General features: G+C 36.4%; 2 protein-coding genes across 2 annotated transcripts in view; one reads left to right on the top strand and one right to left on the bottom strand.

Moving 5' to 3' along the window:
• Window positions 1-549: 549 nt before the first annotated feature.
• crnkl1 (crooked neck pre-mRNA splicing factor 1) lies at window positions 550-7,583 on the bottom strand. The gene is made up of 14 exons (XM_055185615.2): window positions 7,392-7,583; window positions 7,096-7,248; window positions 5,927-6,018; window positions 5,676-5,834; window positions 5,427-5,593; window positions 5,044-5,222; window positions 4,793-4,963; window positions 3,575-3,766; window positions 3,440-3,499; window positions 3,271-3,351; window positions 2,954-3,193; window positions 2,690-2,791; window positions 2,348-2,596; window positions 550-958 (listed from the first exon to the last, which is right to left on the bottom strand). Exons 1-14 carry the CDS (start codon window positions 7,437-7,439, stop codon window positions 632-634), a joined length of 2,220 nt encoding a protein of 739 aa, XP_055041590.2. The 5' UTR covers window positions 7,440-7,583; the 3' UTR covers window positions 550-631.
• Window positions 7,567-20,802, top strand: part of cfap61 (cilia and flagella associated protein 61) — a 27,109-nt gene continuing 13,873 nt past the window's right edge. The window contains exons 1-16 of the mRNA XM_055185607.2: window positions 7,567-7,699; window positions 7,975-8,124; window positions 9,947-10,082; window positions 10,167-10,243; window positions 10,776-10,843; window positions 10,938-11,052; window positions 11,231-11,363; window positions 12,554-12,748; window positions 12,871-12,948; window positions 13,032-13,153; window positions 14,349-14,388; window positions 15,587-15,726; window positions 15,845-15,971; window positions 16,055-16,132; window positions 16,215-16,421; window positions 16,592-16,723. Of these exons, the coding sequence (XP_055041582.2) occupies window positions 7,982-8,124; window positions 9,947-10,082; window positions 10,167-10,243; window positions 10,776-10,843; window positions 10,938-11,052; window positions 11,231-11,363; window positions 12,554-12,748; window positions 12,871-12,948; window positions 13,032-13,153; window positions 14,349-14,388; window positions 15,587-15,726; window positions 15,845-15,971; window positions 16,055-16,132; window positions 16,215-16,421; window positions 16,592-16,723 (1,791 nt within the window). The 5' untranslated portion in view covers window positions 7,567-7,699; window positions 7,975-7,981. The remainder of the gene's footprint in view (window positions 7,700-7,974; window positions 8,125-9,946; window positions 10,083-10,166; window positions 10,244-10,775; window positions 10,844-10,937; window positions 11,053-11,230; window positions 11,364-12,553; window positions 12,749-12,870; window positions 12,949-13,031; window positions 13,154-14,348; window positions 14,389-15,586; window positions 15,727-15,844; window positions 15,972-16,054; window positions 16,133-16,214; window positions 16,422-16,591; window positions 16,724-20,802) is intronic.

The following is a 20,802-nucleotide window of genomic DNA, read 5'->3' as shown; positions in this document are numbered from 1 at the left end:
ACTAATGACTTAACTGTGAGCTTCCTTTTTTTTTTTTTTATTCACATTCTCTCATATCTTTAATTTAAAAAATGCAAATCTCATCCCCTCCTCAAAACGATCTCTCATCATAAAGTATATGGTATGGCAGGTGGGAGGGGTCCGGAAAAGATCACAGCGAGTAGCAACATGACTCAACTTCAAACAATCCAATCAGATCTCGATAGACAAATTCAACTTGGATATACGTCACCATGGGGAAAATAAGATGATCGCTACTTCTGTTCATGGCAACTTTTAAGAGTTGTTGATGTCACACAATTTTTTTTTTGATGAAATCTCTTCTATTGAGAAGCTGAATAACAGAAACTTAAATCACCACTGACAGTCATCATTTGCTTCAATCAGAAACAAACCGAGTGAAAGTTTGCCTGTGAGAAGTCCATAATTACCTTCAGGTAAACTAGAAGGTGAGATACATCCCTGGATTGACCAATAACTACGTGTGTACATAAACCTTACGCTTGAAATCAGCTTGCGAGACATCAACTTGAATGCAACAAAAGCACATTTGGTTCTCACCTTTATTTTGTTAGAAAAGAAAAGACAGTAAGAAAGAGAGAAATAACACGTCAGGCACCACCGCAACGCTTCAGTCTTTGTCTGCATCCGTCTTGGTTTTTTCCGTCTCCTCCTTGTGCTCTTCTTCATCACTGTCACTGCTGGAGCTGCTGCTCTCGTCCTCATCATCACGGTCATCAAACTCGTTCTGTTTGGGTGCCACAGGTTCCTCATCCTCCGCTTCTGGACTCTTTTCTGGTTCGTCTGCATCTGAAACCTCCTGCTCTTCTGTTTCTTCCTGCTGCTGCTGCTGTTGTTTCTTCCACATCTTGGCCATGGCCAGCAGTTTGAGGTTGGGCTGGTTAGCAGAATCTTCAGGAAAGATGTAGTCATAGTATTCCTCCCAGCCAGCATCCGACTGAACACAACACACAGTCATTACATTCATTCAGTGGGTTGACATTAATTGGTAGTCTCAAACATAAAGGATTTAAAGACATGCCGTCCATCTGCATATACCAGCATTATTAAAACACACCAGACTTCCTAACACTGACAGACATTTAACAAATTATCAGACTCATTATCTAGAACAATATTATCAATTTGATCTAAGTAAAGTAAAAGTCTCAGCAATGCTTTAAAGGAAAAAACTAAGAAACACATCACAGAGGTTTACACTGATATAATAGTTTAATAATGTGTGACCCTGTCTGTGAAATCCAGTCTATCCACCTTTTTCTCAACCGCAGAAGTAAGTGATGTGACGTATTTCCTTTCCGGTGCGAGACTTCGGGTAATAGCCAGCCGGTAGAAAACAGTGTAGTAGGAGCACGCATAAAACATGATTTAAACAGTTAATATTTACTAAACCTGCCATGTATGAACCAGTGTGAGGATGAAATGAAGAAGTGGCTTGATATATGAAGATATATTCAATCATTACGTGTTGTTGATCGGAGGTGACGGGTCTTCAATGCGCAAATATAAAACCACAGAGACATACCAGTATCTTTACAAAGGGAAAGTCAGTCGAGTGTTTGTACATGGAATAGACCAAGACTTCATGTTTTTAACTTTTCAGGGGCTGGTTTAAAATGTCACAACTGTGAGTTTTTTTAAACTGAAATGTTATTATAAATTTCTATTATAAACATTAACTAAGCAGATTATGTCATATATATTCTGTACTGTAATCGCATTTTTGTAATAATACATAGTAGCAGAATAAATAAATCAGCATATTTTTATCAGCATAATTTAGTTGTTTTTAAACAATTATTGTATTTATTGTTTACCAGCAGTTTCTATGAAAGATTTTACTGGATGGATTTGTAAATACAGATACTGAAGGTGCATGTGTGCACCACATAGACATTCAGCTCTTGTGCATGTATTATGGTTAAACAAATGTTTTGCTGAGATTTACTGCGTTTGTATTAGCTATTATGGCAACCCCTAACTGCACAAGTTATGTCGGTCTTCCTGGATTTCATAATAAACATTAAAGAGCCAGTCAAAACGGCACACTTGTGTCCTTCATAATAGACTATCATTAGCTGTAGTGGCTCACCGGAAGTCATAAACCAGACAGCTCAAATATGGCGGCGCCCACAATTACGTTAAGAAACAGGTGGATAGCAGCAAAGTTTCACATTGATTTCAATCTTTTACTTAAGTTAATATTCAATACTTTAACTGGGTTTTTACAGATTGGGTCACATCTCTTTGCCTTAATTTGTCCCTTTACAGCACTTCTACAATGCAGATATTCTTGTGTCGTCCATCAGGACGTGTGAAGACTCACCCCATCCTCTGCCGTGATCTTTCTCCTCTTCTTCACTTTCTCAGGCAGAAGTTTCTGGACTCTTTCCTTGTTGGCGACCGTTCCAAACTCCTCCTCGAAATCTCTCCAGGACTCCATGAGCATCAAACGTTCCTCCTTCTCCTCGCAGCCCTGCAGACCTTTGTTAGCCTCTTCATAGATCTGTCTACATCTCTGCAGACGCTCTTCACTGTCGATGGACAGCTCAAACTGAGCATAACTGATCCAAACCTGCAGACACAATCCGAATAAATCAACCGTTCTTGTTCTGCAGACATTCATTCAAGATGGTTTAGAGTAGATGAAATTGTGTGTTCATCATACCTTGACATGCTGTGTGCGCTGTAACAGTCTTTTATAAAGGCTACGTGTGTTGTCATATTCTTCTTGTTCAATCTCAAAGTCAATGTACGACTTCCACAGCACCTGAAGAAAACAATACATGTCAGAAATTTGATGTTTAAAGCCCTCTTCAACCATGCGTTCATAGTTTAGACTAAACAGAAATATTCATCACTTGAAAACATCCTTAATCTTTAGAAATGAATGACTTGGAAGTAAAGACAGAAAGTAACGTGCGAAGCTGACCTCGGGCATGTCTAATCGTGGTTGTCCTATGGCCAGCTCAAATATGGCTCTGGCTCGGTCCGTGTCTCCCAGGATGCTCTCCAGTTCTGCAAACTTGATCCAGGTGGTGCAGTTTTCTGGACTGAACTCCAGGTACTTCTCATAGAGCTTCCTACAGCGATCAAACTCTCTCAACTGAAGCTCCAGCTCGATGTAACCCTTGAACAGCTTGTTTTTAGGACATTTCCCGATGGCTGTGCCCTGACACGAGAGAGGCCAGAGGTTCAAGAAATGCATCACTATTATGTTTAAAGTAGATTTGCTTACGGATAGCTTACCAGGCCTCGTCTTGCGTTCTGCAAGTTCTTCTGTCGGATTTCAAACTGTCCGTATAGGAGCCAGATCTTGGCGAATGTGAACTGAATACAAAATAAGCAATAATTCCACAAGCACTTCTTGAAAATGATAGCAATAACCTTCATTATGATTATTCAACGTGAACTTTACCTTTTTGTGTGGTATTAGCTCCAAACAGGCCTGATACACCTGCCGTGTTCTTTCAGGGTCCTAAAAACATCAAAGAAACATTACACATCTAAACCTAAAGCTCGACTGACCTTGCAGGTCATCCTTTGTTTGTACCTTGACCTCCAGCTCCTCATAGAGAGCGTAGTTAATCCACAGGTAGATGTAGCGTCTCCAGTGTCTCTTCTCTTGGATGGGTGGGGTGTTGGCTATGGCTCTCTCATACACTTCTCTTACAGTATCCGCATCAGCGTCACTCTCCACCAGACGCAGATAATCGAACCAGGCGTCATAGTTATGTGGGTTTGCCTGTACACAAGGATACGTATTTAACTCCATATCTGTTGTACAAACAATGCAGAATGAGGGAGCATGCATTTCATTTGCATGGTTGCAATATAATAATAACAGTAATGCTTGGTCGCATCATCAAACACTACAAACAAATAAATGTAACCCATGCTGGCAAAATGAGTCAGAATGAGCACATTTTCAAAAATGAGTTATTTATATTTTGATTTAAAAAAAAAACTTCAAAAGGATGGATGATTTGTTGGAATCTGACAAGCTACACCTGTTTGAAGTTGACAGGGTCAGCAAAGTCAACTTTGAGAAAAATCCAGTAAAAGCAAAATCACAGCATCCATACCTTAAACACAGTAAAACTAATAGATTTAGAACTCAAAGTCAAAAACAATATTAATACATGTTCAACTTTTTTTCTTTTATTGTTTGATTGACATTGAGACAGACAGCTTTAAGATCTACTGTAATGTAGGGATCTAATATAATCTTACACATCAGATCCCCAACAGTTAACCAAACATTCACTTAAGACATATCCGATTATATCTGCATGAATTATTGTCAAAACTAGATATTTTTAAAACTGTATTTCTGTGTATGTATGTATATATCGGGGTTGTGCGCTCACACATCTGTGTGCATGCTTCAGATCTGTCAGCCAGCGCGAGGAAGATCATTTTCATGTCTTATTGTTATTAATAACTCTTTAAACATCAAGCCATTCCTGCACTTTATTTTCTTATTTCTGCATGTTTTAAAAACCAAACCAAAATCTCAAGTGGATGGAGACACATCTTTTTATTAGATGAAGCATTTAGAATGGTACACCTCTCAGAAAAAGTACAAATAAAGATTATTTTAGACGTTTGATGACTATTCAGAGGATTGTGATCACTAGACGAGGGCTTAATGTACTTATTTTTATGAAAACCTCAACTGACATTTATACTTTCTTTTTGCTGTAGCTTAACCCGCATTGCAACTCATTTTGCCAGCACGGGTCAGAAATCTTCAGTATGTTTTACTCACCTTGACCTCCTCTTCATACTGAAATCTTCTTTTGCTGACGATCACATCCTCGATTCCTCTCCTGTCTCCAAACCTCTTCTCAAACACAGTGTAATTCTTAAACAGTTCCTGGGCCTGTTGTTTGGGGATTCGGTCCAAAGCGTATTTATAGATGACCCGAACTCTCTCAAACTGAAACGTACAAAGTGAACATGTGAGGAGGAAAAGAAATCATCTTCTGTTTCAGTTAGACAGAAACACAAAGGTCAAACCTCTTTCTGCTTCTCTTCAAATCTAGCAAAAGCCACACAGAGACTCTCGCTTATCTGATCTTCACCGAAAAACTCCACCGCTCTCTCGAACACCTTCCTCCCGCGAGCGATGTAGCCGTGTTTCTCCTCAAAGTGAGCGTACTTGATCCAGTTCTTCACTTCAGGATGGACCATCACGAGTGCTCAGATGTTAAGGAACATAACTGATCTGTGGTCTGCACAATAATGATCATAGTGATGCTTGACTTAGCAAATACTACAAATTTTGATAAGATTTCACAGAACAAAGTGGAGAAACTGCTGTCTATATTCTGCACATCTAAAAAAACAAATGAACACATTAATAACTCATGTAATAAAGATGCTACTCGATGGAAGGATATAGTTCTCATAGATGCTGCGCGCCTTGTCCACTTCCTTATATCGTAGCTCAAAGTTGATGTAGGAATGCCAGGCCTGTTCTTCAGGCTCCCACTCCATCCAGCGCTCAAACACCTGCCTGCAACCCGCGATGTTCCCCAGCATCTCCTCCATATACGTGTACTTGTACCTGATGGATAAATTAGCATAAACACTGAAGATTTTTTTCTAGACGTTTTGTTTCTATACAAACACCAGGAGGAGGATCATACCAGAACTGATTGACACGTGGCAGGATGGTGATGGCTCGGTCCCAGATGTTGCGAGCGTGATTCACCTGCCGGCTTTTCATCTCCATCTCGGCGTACTTCAGCCACAGCGTGATGTTCCTGTGATCTACATCCAGCGCTCGCTCGTAAATAGAGCGGGCCCTGTCGAGAGGAGAAGATGCATTAAAAAACCTCCATCACCTGTCAATTCTTCATGAGGTTTTATTAATGATGCTGCCCCAACACAAACTCACCTCAGGATCTCTTTCAGACTCTCCTCCCATTGTGCGTACTTGATCCAGTTACTGATGACCGTTCTGTTTTTCCTGATGTTGTCCTCAAATCCCTAAATTCAGAAAGAAGACAAACAAAAATGCAATACACAGTTAGGGTTGCAGAGGGGGCGGCAGAAGGTTTCCGGTACATTTCCAGAATCTTTCCAGGGAAAATCTGGGAAATTTTGAAAATATTTTAAATTGGAAACTTTAGGAGATTTATGGGAATTATTTGTAAATTTAGGGAAAATGTATATAAACAATATCATATATAAACATAAATAAATACTTTGTTTGTTCATAAGAAGACATGCAAGGTAATACACATTTTGAAGAATCCTAATACTTATGCTCATCAAACCTGCATTTATTTGATCAAACATTCTAATATGTTCTAATATGAATGATTTCTGAAGGATTTTTGATCAAATTAATGCAGGCTTGATGAGCATAAGAGACAATAGTAATGTGTCCAAACTTTTGGGTATATTTTTGGCTACTTTTTTTAATGATCTCACCTAAATGTTTTCTCAGTCAGTGTATTTGTCTACAATGGTATCATGTTGTTGCACATTGGCTTACACACAGGACAAGGACGTTTTAAACTAAACTAATTTATGTAATTAACGTGAAAACATGCAAAGATGGACATTTTGGCATTATTTTGTGTGCACGATTGAAGAAATGACATGTGCGTGCTATGAATGAATGCAGGTACATGTAGGGGGTGTGGCCTCAATGGCCCTTCATGTGCAGGGTAGACATTAAACTGAAATTGCATTTAAACTTAAAAATTAAAAGTTTTTTTAACTGTTACAGGCAACTCTGCAATTTTTATTTTATTCAAAATAACTCCTGTTAATTCCCATATAGTTACATTAATTCCAATGGAAAGTTTCCAGCCTTGAAAATTCCTGTAGTTTTGTAACCCAATATACAGTAAAATTTGAAAATACACAATGTATTGACACAACACAACAGCAAAATACACAGACAGTCACGTGCAGTACAATGCAAGTTAATTACAAAAACCTAGATCTGCATCAGACCAGCAAACACTAGTATAGTAATACTGTGGTATTCTATGAAATACCTTATTGCAAATAATGACTGAAATATAAGTTGATAAGATCATATAGCCGTCATACCTTTCTCTTTTTCAGTTTATAGTCGTTGAGTTCCTCCTGATCAGTGATCTTCTGTTTAGGTGGAGGAGGCAGTAACTCAAGTTCTCTCTCTTTAGCTTCTCTGAGCAGCTGCTCTGCGGTGATCTGAACCTCTGCAGGAGCTTTATTCTTCACCTGAATAAACAAACACACACTTTACTCATTAAAACCGCCTTCATAACAGACCTACACGTGTGGTAGATGCTTACAGAGGACATCAGCAGCTCAACATTTGTTTACATGCTAATGCTAACTCGCTCACAAACTCATGTTATTACCTTCGCCACTTTAGGGATTCTCTGTTTTCCCGCCGCTGTGGACGCCATGATTAAAAACTTGATTTCACTTTATTGTAACGCGACTTTTGTTGTTTATTTTAACAAGTTTGTGGTCTTTAATACAAAGCTAAAGTGTTAGCTGCGTGCCACTGCCGTTTGTCGCGGTGCGCTTCTGAGTGACGTCTCTTCCACCTCACTACGTCATTGTCGCGCGCCCGTCACCATGGTTACTGGACGCTTGCTAACAGCCTTTCTATCGCCATTTGCTTGAATTGAAAGTAGCAGTTTTCATTATTCTCACTGAAAAGGTCGGTTTAATACGTTTTAATGGTTTATATATTGCATGTTTTGCTTAATGTAATAACTTTTATATATTTTTTTATTAAAATATGTTTTGTGTAGAAATCTTACGATGGTTTACATAACACTCATAGGCCAGTAGCTAGTCGGTAACAATATATAACTAAGTTAAATCATGAACAAAATATAGCACCATTAGCCGTTTATTATTTTCAGTGTCAACTTTTATTTTATTTGTGTAGTAGTCGACAAACAACATTTGTCATGTCGATCTGTTTGTCAGGATTAAAATGAGCACCATCAGATCATCAGGCGGTAAAGTGTTAAGTGTGACGGTGAGAAGAGCAGAGTCATCAGATGCTGAGGAGATCAATAATCTGATCAGTCCGTCCACTATCGATGTGTTTGGCAGAGTCAATGTCATTCACCTTCTGTAAGTGTTCAAGTAAAAATTCTCTCAGCATTTATTTACCTGTAATAGTTATATTGCTCCAAACCAAACACAAGTATTGAAGTATGCATTGGTTGTTTTTCCATGCAATAATGATGAATGGGACTGAAACAAAACATAACATAAATGGATGGTTTCCTAGACAGGGCTTATCCTAGTGCTGGACTAAAATGCGGTGCTTTAATTTAAAAACATGTTGCACTGACATATCTTAACATCAGTGCCATTTTTAAGTCTCAGAATGCACACCAGTAATGTTGTTTTTGTAAGATATGTTTGTAAAAACGTATTAAATGTTCTAATATAACAAAAGCCTAGTCCTGGATTAATCTAAACCCTGTCCGGGAAACTGCCCCAAAATGTTTATAAATGGTATTTGTAATTTTTCTGAAATTTAAGCCAAGAAAATAGAGATTTTTTTAAAGGGGACATTTCACAAGACTTTTTTAGGATGTAAATTACATTTGGTGTCGCTAGAGTATATGTGAAGTTTTAGCTCAAAATACCCCACAGATAATTTATTATAATATGTTAAAATTGCCACTGGACCTACCATTGTAGGTGTGAGCATAAACTGTGCAGTTTGTTTGGTTTGTCCTTTTAAATGCAAATGAGCTGATCTCGGAACATGATCTCACAAAGTTCTGTGTGATATCAGAATTTTTTGCTCATTTTTCTGTGGCATTCTCACGGATTGGTTACTCAACTGCTTTTTCCTATTTTTAAACCATTGTCGCTTCGATTTTGGGTTAGATTTGGTGTTTGCGTTAGTATGTCACTTTAAGTATTGGTTTATACGATTTTTTTCTGATGTATTCTTTTATATTTTCTCAAATTTGAACAATTGTCCCTGGCATTGGGTTTAGAGTTGGGTTTGGATAAGGATGTCATTTTATGTAAATCTAACCCTAAACGAAGCGACAATGGTAAGAAAATAGGACAAAACAGTTGAGTAACCAATCCGTGAGAATGCCACAGAAAAGAAAGTCTGTAGCAGGGCCATGGAAAAATGCGGAGATCAGTGAGAATGCCACGGAAAAATTAGCAAAAAATTCTGTGACTATCCGACGGAACTTTGTGAGATCATGTGGCAGTGCTGTGGTTGGATAGTGCAGATTAAGGGGCAGGGTTATTATAATAAGATCCCTTTCTGACATCACAAGGGGAGCCAAATTTCAATGAGCTATTTTTTCACATGCTTGCAGAGAATGGTTTACAAAACTAAATTACTGGGTTGATTTTTTTTCACATTTTCCAGGTTGATAGAAGCACTGGGGACCCAATTATAACACTTAAACATGGAAAAAGTCAGATTTTCATTATATGTCCCTTTTAAATGAAAATGTATCAGCAACTTTACTGTAACTTAAAGAGATTTAGTCATCATTTACTCATCCTCATGTTGTTTTGTATAAATTGTTTTATTTTAATGAACACAAAAGAAGATGTTTTAATAAATGATGGTAAGCATACAGCTGCCGTAACCATTGACTTCCATAGGAAAACATATATTATGGAAGTATTGTGATAAATGATCAAGACGATATTTCGATAAATGATGGTAAGCACAGGTGTACCCATTGAATTCCATTGTTTTTGTTTTTACTACCATATATCATCTGTGTGCTTACCATCATTATTAAAATATCTTCTTTTGTGTTCATCAGGAAAAAATAATAATACAGATTTAGAACAACATGAGAATGAGAAAATGATGACAGAATTTTCATTTTTTTGGGTGAACTCTTTAAGGCTTCTTTAGTAATGATCTGATAAATCTGATATGTTTTCTGTGTGTGTGCAGTGAGAGATCAAATCTGTCTGTGACATTGAGCACAAGTGAGAATGCAGTGCTCGCTCACGCGTGTTTCTCTGATCAGCCCACAGAAGAGCTCGTGGATCAATCATGCTTGGAGAAGTCACTTCACAAAACATTCACTGTAGGCTTAACACATTAGACATGATATCCATTCATTTTTAGCGTGACTTGTATCTAACTTATAGTGTTTTCTGTGTTTCTCCAGCCCTTGAACACACTCTATCTGCATCTGTTTGTGTCTCAGCCCGATTTCTCCATAGGGGGCGCTAAAGAGATAATCAGGTAATGATGATGATGAGTTTATTTTTAGAAATTTTCTGTGTAGTTTTTTTGTGAAATAGTGAAATCATTCTGCATTTTTCCATGTAATTGATTTTTTTTTAGCTAAAGGTTTCAATTACAACGAGTTTTTGCATCACAGAATATGTCAAGAATATCCCAGAATTGTACAAAAATAAATAATGTCCCAAAACACATGATATAAATGGTCCTGCAATTGTATTTATTTTGCTTTAAGCAAGATATAATTTCATATTTTCTTGATTTTTGTGTGGAATATAACCTAAATCTGTTCCTGGCAGTGAGATTCATCCGTAATCTATTTTAAGTACACACAGTTTGTTTTTCGATTTCTATCATAATTTGCTTAAACAAGGCAGATTGTTCATGTGATCTGGTTAGAGTGAGTCTGAATCTTGTTTGGGTCTGCACAGATTGTATTGACTGTAAAGCAATGCCTTTCTGCATCCATTCAATCATCTTATATTGAATTTCCAAATCTCATCATGATCAGTTTTGTTTCCTTCACATTCAGAACCGTCTTTAATGCCATTGTGGATTTGGAGCACATCTGCCTCATGACTTCCTACAAAGGCACACTTGGTAAAAAAAATACATTTACATTACTTTAGCTTTCAACACATTCATGTTTCAATATTGACATTTACATAGTTTTTTCATATTTGATTGCGTTCAGATTCAGCGCTTGAGAAGATCTTTGATCCTATGACGTGTGTCCTGGAGGAAAGTTCAAAAGCATATGTTTGTCATCGAAACAATCACTGTCCACGACTACATGTCCGCAGAGCCAGGTTTACACTCTTTCTTTTCTGGATTCAGGATCATAAATGAACACAAATTAAAATAAAATAATTATATTTTGCTATACTTCACAACTGTCATAAATATTTTGTACTCTACATTATATTAATATATTGTTCAAACAGGACTTTTTCTTACATTAATGTATTAATATTCATTGTTCTTCAGAGTGGAAGATCATGATGACATCATGCAGATCTTTACAGAGGACATCAGACCACTGGTGGAAACCCACGGGCCGTACTTTATATCTGAACTCATAGAGTCTCAGGATCAGGAGCATCATGCTGTCGTCTGTGAGGTTAAACGTATCCATTAACATTCCTTCAAACATTTCCATGATGTGTCGCAGGCTTGTGTGCACAATTCAGAATTGAATTGAGAATGACTCCTAAATTCCAATTCAATTCTTGAATTTGAATTGAATTTGAATTGATGTCAAAAAACAGGATCTAGAATTACAATTCGAATTTGAATTAAAGGAAGCAGAATTGCAATTCAATAGAAATTCAAATAAATTCATATACATATTATACAGTAAGTAAAGTGTTAAAAATGAAGCTTTCAGTATATGTCAGAATTGTATTACATATTCTATTATTATTAATTTGAACTACTTGTACAGATTACATTAACAAGAAATGTTTTCCCTCAGCAATTAATGTTAAAAACTCTAGTCACATAAAAAATAATTAAGTTTAATTTTTTGTAATTGTAATTTTGTGGAACACGATGGAACATGACTTCATTTCCCAGAATGCTTTACTTTAACTAAGTATTTTAAATGGTTGCCAAACACTGAATGTGAGATTCTTTCTGTTGTGTGACTGTGGAATTTCTTTGAATTGCCTTGAATTTAATTCCACTTCCTGTCATTCCAATTCCAATTCAAATTCAACTTCCTGTAGGGCGGAGTCAATTCAATTCAAATTCCAATTCATGAATTGAATGGAGGCCAATTCTGAAATTCTGAATTGTGCACAAGCCTGATGTGTCGAAATGAACCTGAAGATTCCAGAAGGAAAATGTTATCGCTCAGATGTTTCTCTCTTATCAAAGGCAGTTTCCAGTTATGTTATAATTCCAGTAAATACTGCATGACTTATGTCGTTTTAAACATGTATGATTTTAGGTTATGATTGCCATCATATTTCTCCATGCACTATTATTGTACAGTATTAAGAACACTGTTTTCAATTTTCTACATGAGAACAAAAGTCATACATGTTTGAAATGGCATTATTGTGAGTAAATGAAAACAGACTCTTTAATTTAAATGAATGAATTAAAAAGTATTTTTTATTATATTAAAATAATGCAAAGTTATCCAAGAGTCAGCTATGTAGAAAACTGGGTCAACGAGACAAGTTTAGCAGTCAAACAAAACCCAGAATGAGGGTTTTGTAACAATGTAAATGATTTTCTGTATTTTCTAACATGGTAATGACATGTGCCCTATTTAAGTGGTGTGTCTGTGATGTGTGTGTGCAGAATGAAGGATCTGTGGTGGGCTTTTGCAGTGTGAGTGGTCACGTTGACTTAAAACTTCTCAATCAATGCTTTGAGCTTGGAGCATTTGAAGAACTAAAAAAGAGAAATCCAGTGGAGCAAACAGAGGAACCAAAAGCATCAGAGGAGGAAAATCTCACGGCAGAGACACCTGTGGAGGTCAAAGACTCTGAACCAGTGAGTTTTAAATGAGCAAACATCACCGCTGAGTCAGCAAAAACCTAACATTAGCTCAGGAAATTACACTTACATTTTCTTAAATAATTATTATTTTACAGCATGTGTTTTTTTTACTAAAGAAAATGAAATCACAGGGTGAATTAAACACAGAAGAAGAAATGCAAAGTGAACACAGCAAAACTCCTGACAGATCTCAGGTCAGATCCTATTTTATATTTATCAATTATCCTTCTTTAATTCAGTGATTATTGTAACATGCTTGTTTATTTTTTCTAACCAGTCAGAGCATCATGAGTTATGTGTCAAAGACTCGCTGATCTCCTGTGAGGATTTGGATTCAGACGGATCTCCTAATGCGTTCTGTATTCAACTCTTTACTATGGAAAAAAGGTTTGAAATGAGGTAAGATCACAGGAAAAAACAGTCTGTTGCTGACTTTTATTAGGTTTTTTTGCTAAGACAAGTATAGTGCAATTTGCTGGGGGGATTATCTCCCCTGTGGTCTTAATTTCCCTGCCTTATATGACTTATTTTTTATTCCCAGTGGGGACAAAATGTATTCTCCACAAGATTATCAAACGGCCATACAAATGGCCTAAAATAAAGATAATTTAATAAAAAGTAAAAATGTTAAAAGTAAAGTAAAAGTGCTGCCATGCATGCAATAGTGCAAACAGCAGTAAAATCAGGAATGAAGTATTACGGTCATCGCTTCCACTCTTGTGGCAATAGGTGACAGCGCGTCTACTGTAGGTTATGCCATAATCCTTTTTTAATCCATACTCGGATTTTCAGAATGTCGCCAAGCACCAATAGTCTATTTCAGTGTGAAAACAGTTAAATAATAAATGAAAAGGAATCCAAGCAGCATATCATCATATTTTACATGACTATCAAAAAACAAATCCAAGAATATTACCATGGAGAATGAGAATGCAGAAACTACCATCAACCAGACTCTTTTCTTAGTCTGACATCTTGTCTAAGTAGGCATATATTGCCAATTTATTGTTATAGAGAGCATGTTGTGCACTGCATTTTTTCGTATTAAAAATTATGATTATAAACAAGTGTTTTTGCATGTTTGGTGCAAAGCATAAAGAAGAAAAGCATTCTGGCATGTACAGTTTAGGTACTATAAAAATATTTAAAAAACATCCCCTCTGATTTTTTCACAAATCACACACTGAGTTTCCTATTATTAGTTGTCTGACTTTACAGATAGACTATATAAACGTGTGAACGTTCACTCAGAATTTGTTCTGGTTAATATTTAAAGACTGAAAGCTTCTGTGATGGTCTGGCGGAGCTCCATTGGGCTTCAGTCAGAAGCTGTTGTAGAAATCAGTCTGAATGTTATTTGGCTCCCGCTGTGGTGGTCCGTGTGTCTCTTTATTGTCCAGCTGTTGTGGAATATGGAGGCGTGACGCCTCCAACAGAGCATGAGCATGTTATTAATGAGCAGAACACTTAAACTGACAGCCACACACCACACATTCACCATCTAGTGGCCAACATGGCAGCCGTTCAGCTCAGTCCTGCAGGACAGATGACGTTTCTGAGCATCTCTCTCGCTTTCTCTTTTTTTCTTTCAAAGATCAGCAGACCTCCTGCCATACCTGTTTAAACTCTTCCCAGTAAGTATGGTATTTACTGGAGCTGTCAAAAGATTAATCGCCATTAATCGCATACAAAATTAAAGTTTGTATTTGCATAATATATTTGTGTGTGTAATTATTATGTATACATAAATGCACACATACAGTACATATATAAATGTAAGAAGTATAAATTGTATTTATTTATGCTTTTTTAAATATATATATATAAAATCTGGATTTCATTATATATATATATATATATATATATATATATATATATATATATATATATATATATATATATATATATATATATATAATGAAATCCAGATTTAAAAGGTGTCCAGCATCAAAAATTTTAAAAAGCCCTTGAAGACAATTTTTTTTTATTAAGGTCTGAACTTACTATAAGCATTATTTTTAGAGGATTTAAAAAATATTTCCTATAGAATTATTTAAATTTTTTAGATTATCATTATCAAAAATTATCATTCCTGCAACATGATATTACATTAAATATACGCATTTACAAACTCATGTTTCGGTAATGAGAACTAAAAGTTGTCTATGACAAACAAAATTTTAACTTTTATCTGGAGAGAAAAATAAGAACTGCTTACCTGGTAGCCATCTTGAGTGTCACAGTCAATGATCTGTGTTCCTTCCAACAATCTTTTTTTGAAAATGTTAGTTCATTGAGGGCTTAAAAAATGATTGAAAATTGTTGCGGAGGATGAGAAAATTGGTGTTGGGCACATTTATATTCCTTATTATTGTCTCTATATTTACCAATGATCACCAAATACCACATGTTTCTTTACTGTAAATGTTTATAGTATAACATGCACTGAAGCTCTTTATCTTTTAGATATTTTTAATTATAAATATTTCTATGTCAAAGAACCAAAATCCAGTCATGGACACGTTGCGGTAATGAAAATATTTCCCTTAAATGTGGAAAAAACAAGATTGGTTTGTATGATGTCATTTGAAATCATGTGCAAAATAGTACATGAAGAGATGTTTGTAACTGTATGCTTCTTATGTTGATAGCATTTACTTTTTTATCAAAATGTTTCATGACACCTCATTTACGAGAATCACCCATATATATTATGCAAAAACAAACTTTTATTTTGTATGCGATTAATCTTTTGACAGCCATAGTATTTATTTTAAAATGCAAAATTCGAATAGATGAGATTTAATGTGTTGTGTTTGATTGCCTGCACAGGATCGGGAATACTGTGTGATCTCTGTGCCTAAACTGGTCCCAGAATTCCCTCTGTTACAGTCTTTCATAAGAATCATCCCTCATGAGAGCAGCACATTTCCACATGACCTCGATCTGTGTCATCACTCACATCTGTTCAGGTACACACACACACACACACACACGCACACACGCACACACGCACACACACACACACACACACACACACATACATAAACAGCCAATAGTTATGATGCTCATATATTTTCTGTCCATCAGGACATTAGAGGTGCGTGTCGCTGTGTCGTCTGATATCCCAGCAGTCCAGAGATTGATTGAAAGTTTTAGCCAGCAGAAATCCATCAGTGATGATCTGGATCTGTTTCTGGAAGCCCATAAAGACCCGGTCTGTCAGCTACACAATAAAGCATCTCTTACAATTTTAACTACTAGACACGGTGAATTGAACCCTGTTTCTCTTATTCCCAGGATGGGACGGCTCTTCAGGCGTTTGTGTGTCAGGTTGAGAGTCAGGTTGTTGGTTTGATAATCATCAGAGATGAAGAGGTAAAAACTCACAACGTAATACACGTGCATGTTTCTTCAGCACAAATCCTTTGACACATCTTATCGTATTTTGATGTTTCAGGATATCGAGTTCATCCGAGCCCACTTTGACATCGAGAGGTTTATGTACTTTAACCATCATCAGCGCGAGGATCACGGGCGTCTGTGCCACTTCATCCTCAACCCCATATATCAACCTCATGCCAGACATTTCTTTAAAGAGGTGCTGCGCTTATCACACAAGTCCTGCCTGTATTACTCCATCTATCCAGCACAAAACAGACATAAGGTGAACACAACTCAGACAGGTACACATCCTGTCACATGACTTCACAGCAGCTTTTTGTGCCAAATAAATGATGATATTAAAAAAATGGCCTTTTTTATTTGAAGTTACTGATTGCATTGACTGTAGTAATACTGAGCACATTTCTTATTTTTTTTCTCCTGTGCTTTCAGAAGATCACTTCTCACAGTCTGACAGCTGTCCTGAATGTCATGGTACCCGTCAGCCCGAGACGTCAGATCATCTATCCGCTGGAAGAGCTGGGCATCAATGCGCCGTCCAGACACATCATCACTGGAAAACAGGTCAGACAAACACATCAGCGTTATTCTACTTTTATGATTTGAAATGTCACTTTGTATGACTAAAATACTGAAAGTATCTAAGGAATGAGACGTAGTTGGATGCAAAGCATTACTGATGAATCACAAGAGGGCGCTGTGCAGTAATTCAATCTGTCATGTCACTGTTTGTTCAAACTCATTATTCATAAAGTGTGAAGAGACAGCAGGGCATCTTTGTTTCTCTCACTTACATTTATCAATAATTAATGCTGTGTGTGTACACATGAGTTCACTGGTTATGTGTTTAGTTCGTCAGAATGGTTAACTGTAGGTTAAACAGATCACAGGCCTGCTTTGCCTGAGGTTATTGAGCGTCTGCTCTTAATGAAGCAGATGGATGAATGAAGCAGATGGTGCAAATGTTTACGCTGGTTTCTAACAGGTAAAGCAGGAGTGATCTTATCCAACTATTATCAGATCTACTAACATCTGCTACAGATCGCTGTGTTTACTCCTGTCTGACATCATTCACAACACACACACATTTGCCAAAGGGGTGAATTTCAATCTACACAAAGTTTTTTCATTTTTACAATGTGTTTTTCTACAAACAGTTTTCTTCAGGGTGTCATTAATAGAAAGTTTTTATACGGCACTCTCAGAAAAAGTTTAGGTGATACCTTTTTGTACATTAGGGCTCTATCAAACACACGGCACGATGCAGTGTGCGCAACACAAGTGTTATTAGCTAGTTTCAACCTGGCGCAGTTATCATTTTCACGTTGTTTAAATAGCAAATGTATTTGCCCCCATGGGCATTCTGTCTGAAAACGAAGTTTGTTCAGGCGCATTGTTGGCGTGTTGCTATTTTGAGGCTAAAATAGACCAACTAGATCCTGGTCTAAAGTCTAAGTCAATGGCACAATATTGTTTTTGTTATATAAAGAGCGTGTAAGTAATATGAGCCTATAAACGGGACAACAACACACGTTTGCTTATAAGGATTTACGTTTTTAAATATGACCAATTAAACGTATTAAAATGTAAACGATTATTATTGAGTCTCTTGGACATAAATGAGGACTGATTACAGAACAATAGAAGGTGTAAAGAGCAGCTTCACCTGTAGCCTGATAAGTAATTGAATGTTTTGCTATCTATTTTGATTTTTTTATACAATGCTACCCCACAGATTTATTATATGATGACTTTGTACCTGTGGATATGCTGAGATGAAAACCTTTTTTAAATAATGCTTTATAAAACACGACTCTCCACAAGTTTGTAAATTCTTTATCTCTTGTTTGTTACAAATGCAATATTTTTAGAATACAAAAATATTTGTAAATTATTATTTGAGATTACACTGATCATGTACATTTACAGCAAAAAAGCCTGCTATTGTTACTTACACGACTGAAAGAAAATGACTTTTAAATAGAACCAAACGTTTTAATACAATAAAAAACAAAGCAAATGTTAACATCAATCTTAAAATGGTTGTCGTCTTCTTCCGCTTCGTTTTTCAGTTTACACATTCTATCATCTAAATAGGGAATCAGCATTGCGTAAGCGCATCTCACTGCACATTACGCACAAAACACTCCCATTACTCATTACAAGAATAGAAATAACCCTTTTAGACTGTGTGCTAGGCGCACAAACCATTTTGCCAGTCATTAAATTACATATACAAAGATACATATTGAAGATACATATTGAAGATACATATTGCTACCAAATGTACATTTGTACCTAAATAATATATATATATGAGGATCTTTATAAAGTGTACTGTTTGTATAATTTTTTTCAAGAGGTTGCTGTGAGTTAAAGCTAAGATTTGAAGTTCTAGCTAACAAAGAAGTGCAGGGGGTTCCCTACTGAAAATCCAGCTAAGACCAGCACAAGCTGGTGAGCTGGTTTTAGCTGGTCTCCAGCTTGGTTTTAGCTGGTTTTGCTGGTGTAGCAAGTTGGTCTAGCTGTGTTTTGGTCACTTCTTAAGCTGGTCTAGCTTGACTTGGCAGCTTTGTCAGGCTTGGAAGAACTTCTTAAACCAGCTACTGCCACCTTAAACCAGCTAAAACAAGCCACCAGCTAATGCTGGTCTTAGCTGGATTTTTCAGTAGGGTTTTAGCCCATTCAGACCTGAATTATGTTTTAACTTTCTGGAAAATCTAAAAGTAAATGAGGCCTCTATAAATGAGACCAATACAAATTTTAATAGAAATACAACACTCTTTAATTGTAATTTTTGTCCATTTTAATGGATGTGGGGTCAAAACGGGCGTACTTCACAAAAAATTACCAACATTAAATAAAATAATAAACATAAAATTGATGGTCTATACTTTAAGCTTCTTCTCAAACATCCAATCTCGTGGACTGCAGGCTTTAAACTAGGTGAAATACTCCAGAAGTAAAAAAAAAGGCTGATGTGATGTCCATCGAAATGGATGCAGGGTCTGAATTGTGTAATGTTTTACAGTTTTGTGTGCGTGTGTGTGTGTGTGTGTGTGTGCGTGTGTGCAGTGCATTAGCAGGAACACATAAGCTGTCATTCGGTTCACATAAGAACGCTGCGTTTGGTAGCTCAGCAACGGCTGTGTCCAGATAACAGCGCCATGACTGCGTTAATCCTGCGTCCGGTTCATATGAATTAATCAGAGTTAAAGCACCTGTTTGCTCTTTGTCAATAGAGTTTTGTGTTACGAAGGCCATTATGTTTAACAGAAGTCCTGCGTTTGAGCCGAATGCACCTGCTGTACCTGTGCAGGGAGAATGAGGTCAACTGTGTTTTACGTCATGTTACTGTTTCATTCTAATGAAAAGATGAAGAGACTGATGTTAATAAAGGTGTATTGTGTAATAAATGACTGAAAACAAAAATACAAATTGTTACAAAGATATAAGAAATGGTTATGGTGTTATGAATAGGCTTCTTATTCATTATGCAAATTGTGTGTCTGCAAACTCAAATAACTGGAAAACCTGAATCAAATTTTTTTTTTTTTATAAACATAATAATGTTTTTTAGAAACCTCCTCACACAGTCTCATTGATTATATGAATGAATGAATGACTCTGAAAAGCCCATCATGTTTCCTTATATTACAATGACAAATGACAGTTTTGTGTCTCTCTTCCCAGAGTGCATTGCATCCCCTTCTGTTTCTTCATGTTAAATGGGATAAGGTGTAGCGCGAAACAAATCCCTCAAATTATTCATGCTCAAGAGCCAATTAGAGAGAGAGAGAGAGAAAGAGAGAAAGAGAGAGAGAGAGAGAGAGAGAGAGAGAGAGAGAGAGCAGCAGATGTTCACTTTCAATCGATTCAACCCATCTCTTCTACTTTAAGAATATTCTCTCCTGGATGAAAATGGGCACATTTGAAACTTTGAATGCATTACATTAGATGTAGAGCCAATTGAAATGTTCTGCGAGTTTCTGTGCATATCTGCCGTGAAACTCAAACATCAGGAACTTTTCCATTTTTCAGATTAGTTATAGTGCTCGCTAATGCAAATGTGTTTTTCCTGTTGGGTATGCTGGTATCTTTATAGATAGATAAGTGCTGGCCGTGGCTCTGGCTGTAATTAAACTATTGTCATGATGGGAAAACCGTCCAAACAGATGAGTCTGGAAATCAGGAGTGCTTTTAGAAAACTGCTCTTACTGTTACACTGGTTAAAGAAGAAACACAATACAGGACAGTAAATCTGCATTTATTCTTAATAAATATATACAGTCTATATTTAGTTTAAGGAGGTTTCCTCTGAACCATAAATCATATTTACCCATTTAATTTCAAAGGATCAGATAGTAATAATGTAAGGATTTGTAGCATCACTCAATTGTGCAGTGCCTTATGATAAATCACACAAAATTATTAATAGAGAGCATATTTATAAATGTTATAGCATTGAAAACATATTTTTATACAAAACCACCATTTATCTTAAAGTCAGAAAAACTGAGCCACTGTTTTATAGGTGGACTTGGAAAACAGAATTGAACATTATGAGCAAATTTAAAGATATTATAATGAAAACATAAATATTTATGTTGAGTTTTTTGTAGACAAATTCAATATACATTGTA

This window comes from Misgurnus anguillicaudatus, chromosome 18 (assembly GCF_027580225.2).
Source record: "Misgurnus anguillicaudatus chromosome 18, ASM2758022v2, whole genome shotgun sequence".
In the NCBI taxonomy this organism is placed as follows: Eukaryota; Metazoa; Chordata; class Actinopteri; order Cypriniformes; family Cobitidae; genus Misgurnus; species Misgurnus anguillicaudatus.
This window is presented reverse-complemented; position numbering and strand designations above follow the sequence as displayed.